Here is an 8990-nt window from a genome sequence, read left to right as displayed (position 1 = left end):
ACAGTCCAGCAAGCCTACGATGGGATTACTCACGCACAACGGTGAGCATCATGAAATTGGTGATGAAGGATGGTTGATGATGACGATGGCGATGATTTCCCCTCTTTGGAGCCCCGAACGGACTCCAGATATGCCCTCCTGAGGAAGAACAGGGCTTGGCGGTGGCTCCGTAACATAAAATGCGATGAATCCTTCTTTCTAATTTTTTCTCCCCGAACGTGACTATATGGAGTTGGAGTTGAGGTCGGTGGAGGTCCAGGGGCCCACAAGGACGAAGGGCGCGCCCCCCACCCTTGTGGCCAGGGTGTGGGCCCCCTTCACTTGATTCTTTCGCCAATAATTTTTATTAATTCCAAAAATCATCTCCGTGAATTTTCAGTTCATTCTGAGAACTTTTATTTCTGCACAAAAATATCACCATGGCAATCCTGCTGAAAACAACGTCAGTCCGGGTTAGTTCCATTCAAATCATGCAAGTTAGAGTTCAAAGCAAGGGCAAAAGAGTTTGGAAAAGTAGATACGATGGAGACGTATCAATACCTTCTGCCTATCACTCATTAGTGTCCATGGGGATGTGTTATCTATGCATAGATCCTCCTTCAATGTGTTTAGAAACCACTTCCATGTATGTGTCAGTATATTCCACTTCGACTATGGCAATTGCAATGGGAAATATATAATCATTAGTATGAACTCCAACAATTGTCAACATCACTCCACCATACGTGTTCTTAGTGAGACACCCATCAATGCATATAATGACCCCAAGCTAGTAAAAAAACCTCTTGCATGCATCTAAGGACATATAGAAGTTCTCAAACAGTCCATCCTTTGCATTCACAAACATGATACTTTCAGGATTTGACCTTCTGATTTTAGCTGCAAAGTCCCATATTAAATTGTTTTGTTCTAGTTCATCTCCATAATTTGCTTTAGTGCAATCCTTCTTGCTCTTGCTATCTTGCTTCTAGTAGGAAGCATATTGTAATCAAACTGAACAAGCCTGACAAAGTTCTTTAATGACATCTTCTCATCTGCTCTAAATGTCTCCAAATACTTGCCAGCTAGATATCTTGCTGTGAATTGCTTCAGTGCCCATTCTCTTTCACATGTATATTGTCCCACATATGTCTTCACAACCCATGCTTTGGTCCTACTGTCAGGTGCAGCAAACAGGAACCAGGGACAATCTCCAACACATCATGCCCTTATCCTCCACCTATCATTTTTTTTGTAATGTGTATTTGCACTCCTTGTTTGATAATGTACTCTTGAATGCTACTCTAAGTTCAATCACAATCAAAACACCATGCCTATGTGAAAATTCACATCTTTCATGTTCTCTAGCATCCACCTTTTGAGTTTCACTTTCTTCTTCATTTTTTTCTTCCTTGAGCATCAACTACTTGCACTTACTTTGCTGAATCACTATCTTCAAGCTTTGAATCTTGCAGTGCTTGCAACTCATCCGAGTCATAGTTATTGTCCTTCTGCCATTTAGATCTCTTCTTTTTCTGCTCAAATTTCTCATCTAACCATTTTTCATAGAGATCATCATCATCTTTACCTACTTCATTGCCAGAGTCAACCCAGTCTGAATCCCATTCACTGTCGTCACCGTCACAGTCATTTTCATTGGAGGTTTCTTCTTCTACCACAAGTTTTCTTCTGCTTTTTCTCAGCTCATATCCAACACTTTGGGCCATTGGTGGAACACTGTTACTCCCTTCATTGTTGTTGCCTGCATGACATTGGTTAAGTCTACCTTTCTGAGTTTTCACCTTAAACCTAGGATAGCTCCTAATTCCAGTGTGAAAGCCATGGGACTTTGGGCTTAGTAAAAAAGGGAGATCATGTGTACTACTAACATGGATACCTTCAATTACATTGTCAAATGTCATATCTTTGTGGTCCACAAACAACTTAAAATACTGAAACTTTGAAACAACCGCTGCCATGTGCAATGTGTCAGTGTCATAGTCCATAATCAAGAGTCCATCATCTAGATTCTTTCCAAGGAGCAACCAGTGCAAAACGATCTTTGATTGGTCACTATATCCTAATTGTTGCATAAAATCAGTGACCAGAGATGAGACCATGTATCTAATTCACAACCATCAAACGGAGCAACTTTGCCATTAACATATGTCTCCGACTTGCCAAATCCGCAAAAAAAATCCAGCATAGTTTATTTCTACGGTGAAAAGCTCCTCTTGTAGTCCTAGATTACAAGGATTCGGTCAACATCTACCATGGATTTGGCCTAAATCGGAAAAAAGAGGAATGAAAGAGTAGCATCAAGTGTTAGGGTTACGGGCATTGACCATGCCGTGGAGGAGGATCTCCGGGTCGCCGCAGCATGAGCGCCATCCTAGCGGGGCCGCCGCCGCACAACCGCCTGCGATGACCGCCTCTTCTTATCGAAGCAGCGCCTTTGCCATCAACCGCCCCTGTTTCGCCAGAGAGGGGTGTGGAGGAGGAAAGGACTGCGTCTGAGAAGGAATTAGGGTTCGAGGGTTCTTTTGCAAATATGTAACACGTCGTAATCCAGCCTTTGCCCTTCAATCCACGTGGTGGCGGTCAAAGCACCATGCAAGCTGGACAGCGGTGGTCGGACGGAATTAAGACATCGGATGAACAACTTAAAAAGATTTAGTAGTAGGCATGCATTTTGAAAGAATTAGGACCGCATCGACACTCTGAAAAATAGAAACATGCATGCATTTTACTCATCATTAAATGGAGAATAATACCCACAAAAGGAGTTGGAAGATAACAGATCTTTTGTGTGTAGAATATATAGTCGGATCGTTTACATCCCACAGGCAAATAAGCAAGAAATCGAAATGATAGAATGATACAATGCTCTTAAGTTAGTAGGAGTACTAGTGTAACCAGAGTAATTCTTGAGCTTTGTAATACGCGGGTAAGTTTAGTTTATTCAGGTGCTGCTGCCAGCGGCGCCGTTGGTGACAGGGTAGCCGATGCCGTGCCGCCTGGTGGGGAACGCGACGAAGAGCAAGCTGCAGAGCACGCCGACGCCGAGCGGCACGATGTCCAGCACCTGCTCCGTCTCTCTCGCCGGCGACGGGCCGTAGAAGCACCGCACAACGTTCTTGTCTCTGGCCGCCACCACCCCGAACACGGCCACCGACAGCGCCGCGTGCACGGCGTCGATTGGTGCCAGCCTGTACCTGGACGTGTCCGGCGGCGTGGGCGCGCCGGGCGGGTAGTCGAGCAGCCAGAGGCCCCTGAGGGTGGCGACGCCGTAGTAGACGCGGCCGTCGGGGCCCTTGAGGGAGTCGGTGAAGGAGGCGAGGAGGCAGGAGAGCGCGAGGACGGCGAGGAGGATCCGCGTGAGCAGCGCCGTGGTGGCGTCGCAGGCGCCGTGGTCGGTGAAGGTCGGCGCGAGCAGCTGGAAAGCCAGCACCGTGCCCGTGGGGAGCAGGTTGGCCAGGCTCGCCGTCGACGTCAGCGCCTGGTACAGCGTCGATCGCGGCGGCGGCGGCGGCACCGGATCAACAGCTTCATGCTTTTCTTGCTGCTGATCCTGGAGCAGCGGCGATGCTGCCGCGGCAGTCCTCTGCCTGACGGAAACAGCAGAGGCAGAAGGAGCAGCTGCCATGATCGATTGTTGTGCGTGATTGGATTGGATCTGGATGGATATTTGTAATCAAATAAACTAGCTAGCCAGCTAGAGATGCATGTGCGAGACGAAGGAACGTGCGCAGAGGATTCTTGATGGAGGAGGGCTAGGCGTTTTGTGCGTGCTTGCGGGGTGGTGGTGGTTTTCTATTGCTGGATGGCTGGTTCTTGCGTGCCTTCGCGTTTGCTTAGGCTGCCAGTGTCGAGTAGGGAGGGTTGGGTACCTCGGTTTGTGGAAGGCGTCAAGGAAGAGGCAACATGTCAACATGGATGGCGTCGCGTTGCAAACGTAACGTAACTGCTTCATCCATCGAGGGAAGAAGGGAGGGGGAAGGCCTCGCTGTGCTGACACGGAACTGGCGGAATTTGCATGCTAGGAGTGCTTCAGTTTCTCCACGGTGGAGCAAACTAAATGCACCAGGCGAAATGATCAATCACTGGATCTACCGTTCATGAGACCATCGCCTCTACGCCTTGCCACATTGTTTGCCTCCGGGAATCCAAAATGGTATCAGTTGATGATTACACTCGGCCCTCTTCTGATGGTGATTAGATGAAATTACTTCTTTATGGATGAGCAAATCGCTGCATAGATTTTGGTGTCCCGGCGCGTGAACCATCATGGATCAGCTTTGCGTAGTCGTTTGTCCTAAAAATACTGCACGTACAACCTGGGCACTCACGCTTCAAAATTAGTGCACACTTGAGGATTTTGGTGAGCAGATCATTTTCAGTGCTTATGAGTATATCTGCTCAAGCTCTATGTCATCCTCCGACTGAGTGCTTTGGAAGTTGGAACCCATAATTTTCTCTTATCGCCTCTGTTATGGCCGCAATGTGATGTGCCAACGACTCGTGAATTGAGAATTTGAAATCCAGCTGCGCTGCCACCTGCTAGCATGTGTTGTGCAACAAGCCTAGCTGGGCCTGAACTTTCCCCAAACTCTTCCTAATCGCCACATATGTTTTCTGCGCCACCTCACCATTGCCGTGAAGATGAACAACGTCTGGGGTGATGGTTTATGAGGTGTAGACGATCGATCCAAGGAATGAGTGTCCGGTACTACGGGATCTCAGCACAAAATTTTAGTGAAATCAAATTCTCTGCAGGATGCTGATCATGAAGTTCTCTAGTGTTTAAACCCGTTCCTGTAGTGATATTTGGGTGGCAGTGCCCCTGGAGCTGTCAGTGTGATATTTTGGTCCTGTAGTTTGGTCAGTTGACCCTGGCTTTTGCATGATCTACGTGACCTGGGTGCTGTAAAAACGTACTCTATCAATTATAACACTCACTTAGCCGCGTGCGAGAGATGGATTGGTGGAACTAGCGATGGGGATGCGAGAATAATTAGGGATCGTAGGAAGAAGCAATGTGCATCTACAAAATTTTGTTCCAAATATGACCATATGTGACTTGTGCAAAAATAAAATGACCTAAATGAATATGCACACATCATTTTTTTTCTTTTTTATGTGTGTGCATGCCACACATTGTCATATTTTTTTATAAAAATTTATAGATGAACATGTAAGAGACCTTGTAATTATGACTATATGACGGATTTGGCAGCTACGCGATGACAGAACGCATGGAAAGGGTGAGTGCTCGGTGCAGGCAACAGTTGATTATCTGGACAACTATTATAGAACGTTGAATCTTGTCAAGAAGTATAGCATGGAGGAGATTATAAAGGGGAAGATGGTGTCTGATGTGTGCAGCCAGACTTGTAAGAACAATACCTATCATACTCCCGTCAAGCATTGGCCTCCGCCACCGACAGGATGGGTGGCGCTTTCTGTGGACGGATCCTTCTCGGTTCATGGCGGGCGCGCGTCCGCTGGGATGGCACTTCAGAGTGAGAATGGTAAGTTGATCTTCACTACCTACAGATACATCTTCAACTATAATGACGCCTTAGAAGCAAAGATCCATGCGTCGATGCAAGGTATGGCCTTGGCTATTCAGCACTCGAACAAGCCTGTCATTGTCCAATCAGATTCTATAAATGCCCTGACCACTCTTGAAGGAAACACTTTGGTCAGATCGGCCTACGGTCACTTAGATGCTGAGGTTAAAGCTCTTATGGTTGATCGAGAGTTTGTTTCATTTAAGATCACTAGAGATCAAAATAGGGTAGCACATCAACTCGCTTTTTATAGCCGTACCGATGCTTGTACTACGGTGTGGTTGAATTCGACTCCTCCGTGTTGTGTTATGAGGATTTGGTGGCTTGAGATTGTAACCCTATCATTATGGAATGGAATGAAACTTTTTTTTACCCTGCAAAAAAAAAAGATATGCCAAACCTTTTTATGTCAACGCCTTGCTGGCTGAGCTCGAAGGCGTCACACCCAACTCCGTCTTCTTCAGTTGAAAAAATCTCCCATGTTCCAACCTAGTTGTAACCGTGTGTTACAGAAGGGCGAGTGCTCCGCGGCTGATCCGCGGCGGCGTGCTTCCATCTTCTCACCCACCACCGGCGGCCTCGTCAGGTTGTTCCCGGCCGACCCCTAAAAAAAAAGGTTGTTTCCGGCCCCGCTTGGATTAGGCGTAAATTTATACGTACAACCGGATTAATTCTACAGGTGTATATTACCGGCCGTGGTGTTATTTCCTCCCAGCATCAAAACGACGGCCGGAGGCCTGTATTGTTTACAGATGTATTTGGGTGCAAACCGACAATCCAAGCGGGGCCTAAATCGTAATCCTCCCCTCTCTGGTTTTCCTTTCCGGAGACACGGCGCGATTTGAACAAGGAATCAGTGCCGATCCTGGGAGTGGGATTTCTTCTCAATCCGAGTCGATCTCGAGGTCCGAGCAGTGGCCTGTATAAAATAGCTAGCGGGGGCGGGACGGAGAAGAGTCAACCAAGCCCAGCCTGTGATTTGATTTGATTTGAAGAAGGAATCCGCGAGCGATGGGGAGGAAATTGCCCGCTCTTGCTCCGGCCGGGGCGGCGGGAAGGAAGCGAAAAGGTGCCACCTTGACAACGCTCGCCGCGTGCAAGCGCCCTGCGCGGGCGCAAGTAATCGGCGGCTGGGCGTCCCTGCCCACCGACATAGTTGGCCTCATCACCTGCCGGCTCCTGGCCGGCGACGGCGACGGCGACGGCGACGTGGTTGATTACATCGCCTTCCGCGCCGTCTGCTCCGGCTGGCGCGCCTGCACGCCCACGGCGCGCGACCCCACTCTGCGGGATCCCCGCCTACGCCCGCGCGGCTGGGTCGATCTCTGTGACGGCGACGCCGTCCGCCCAGACGATGCCTGCGAGATCGTCTTCTTCCATACGCGCACGGCCAGGCGCCTCCACGTCCTCCTCCCGGAGCTCCGGGGACACAGGATCGTTGGCTTCACCGACGGACTCCTCATCCTCGTGCACAAGCGCACCACCGAGGTCCGCGTGCTGCATCCCTTCACGCGCGTCGTGGTCGATTTCCCGCCCCTCGCCCCCGTGTACCACGCGGCAGTCAGGCGGATGAAGCTGCTCGACATGAGCGCCGCGATATGCAGCAGCGCGTCCTCGGCGACCTCCATTGCCGTGGTGGTCTGGTTCCTCTGCACAAGTGTGGTGCTCGGCGCCGACCCGGGTTCAGACTGGGAGGTTCTCCACCGAGGTCTTTATGTTTGGAATACCCTGTCCTTCCAAGGAAAGCTCTACGCCACCACCCTGTCTTCACACGAGATCCTGCAGCTATACCCTCCTCCCACTCCCAGACAGGAACCCCTCGAGAATTCTGTGGTGGTTGCTCATGCTCCATATTTTGCTGATCGCCTGCATAGCGATTTTCTACTCGTGGAGTCTGGTGGAAGGATGCTGCTCGTCGTCCGGCACCCAGCTCCTGGTACAAAGGAGATGGACTGGTCGGGACTGGCAGTCTTCAGGCTCTATGAAGTGCATCTGAGCAGCCAGCGGTGTAAGCTTATCCCGGTGAACACCTTAGGCGACCGCGCGCTGTTTCTCAGCGGTGACCGATGCCTGTCTGTTTCGGCCATGGGACCCCATTGTGTTGCATTCGCTGGGGACTGGTTTGTCCGAGCGCTTAGCCGAGTCCTGCAAAATACATGATGGGAAGGACAGGATACGCCCATCTGTGCGCCCCTACACCATTGCTGATCATCTCATGACCTACTGCCATACTCCTGAGTGGTATGTTTTCCTTCCTCAGTTCCCTTCCTAGCACAGATCGATGCACCTCATCAGTATCCACCGCAATGAATGGATGCATGTTTAATTCTAATTTCGGTTGTCCTTCTCTTGCTCAACATATGTAGGTCTAAAGGACTCATGTTCCACGAGTACCAATACATACCTGAATCTTTCAAGGAACTGATTAAGAACATCCGGGCACAAGATGCGCAAGTGCGGATTCCACGTATTGGTTGAGCTCACATTGCCCACTCAATAATGAAGGTACAAATAATGCCAGTATAGGCAATAAAGGCACAACTTCTTACAACTGTCTCAGTTAACATTTTTCAGTCACACAACTTCTAACCTGGCAGTCTCTGTGTTGATATCAATGTTATCATTTCTTGCATATTTGACTTGCCTGGTGCAATTTGCAATTAGTAGATTCCTACCAAGCGTAAGAGCAGTAACCATATCATCAGCAGTGTGATCTCATTATAACCTGCTGCAGCTACATATGAGTAATATGGCTATGATTTAAGAGCCAACCAATTTCACTATCCACTTCTGTTCACACTGTCTCAGTATCCATTTTGTGAACATCAATTGTTTACAGCACTAGTTATTACCAGCAATGTGACTATATGAGTGACCTAATCTTATGATCATTTTTGTGAACACCAATTGTTTACAGGTTCTGGCAGCATATGGAGAAGAAGAGAGGGGGCATGAACCTGAAGATATTTTGTTTACTAGGATTGTTGAGAACTTGGTTAACGTATGTATCTGTCCAAATATATGATTATTTAGGAAAATGAAAACCCATCCTCAGTCATGTTGATTGCGGGGTGTATTTTCTCACCAAGTATGTTTGGGTGTTGAACTGCAGTGAAACTTTCTGTGTATTTTTGAACTTCATGGCCCCGTTTTTTGATACATAGCCCCGTCTTAATAATGCGAAGTTGGATTATCGTCCTTGCATCAAAGTTACTGCAGGATATGTGTCGCGTTAATTTTTCTTGTGTTCATAGACCACCTGCTTATGCATTTGGTTCTAGGTTATCTTATACTGATTCTTTGGGACCTGCCAAACTTGTTTGTGAAAATGTTAAACCTGGCCGCGGGCATGTATTTTAGTTATTTCCCAGAACACTCAAGTAACTCTTCATAATGGAAGCTCAAAATGACTTGGTTTTCTTTATTTATTGCATGGTG

At 48.2% G+C, this 8990-nt stretch overlaps 1 protein-coding gene, 1 non-coding gene and 1 pseudogene across 2 annotated transcripts; 1 reads left to right on the top strand and 2 right to left on the bottom strand.

Annotated features, from left to right (window-relative positions):
- Positions 1–477: 477 nt before the first annotated feature.
- Positions 478–1561, bottom strand: LOC147960069 (uncharacterized; annotated as a pseudogene).
- Positions 1562–2707: 1146 nt separating this feature from the next.
- On the bottom strand, positions 2708–3853 carry LOC125521214 (protein DMP3). Its single transcript, XM_048686274.2, has one exon. It carries the CDS (start codon positions 3623–3625, stop codon positions 2942–2944), a length of 684 nt encoding a protein of 227 aa, XP_048542231.1. The 5' UTR covers positions 3626–3853; the 3' UTR covers positions 2708–2941.
- Positions 3854–5990: 2137 nt separating this feature from the next.
- On the top strand, positions 5991–8745 carry LOC125521133 (uncharacterized). Its single transcript, XR_015611805.1, has 3 exons — positions 5991–7793; positions 7919–8057; positions 8470–8745. It is a non-coding gene; the product is annotated as an uncharacterized LOC125521133 (transcript).
- The last annotated feature ends 245 nt before the right edge of the window (positions 8746–8990 follow it).

This window comes from Triticum urartu, chromosome 7A, assembly GCF_056163025.1.
Source record: "Triticum urartu cultivar PI428250 chromosome 7A, HENAU_Tu73, whole genome shotgun sequence".
NCBI classification, from domain to species: domain Eukaryota; kingdom Viridiplantae; phylum Streptophyta; class Magnoliopsida; order Poales; family Poaceae; genus Triticum; species Triticum urartu.
This window is presented reverse-complemented; position numbering and strand designations above follow the sequence as displayed.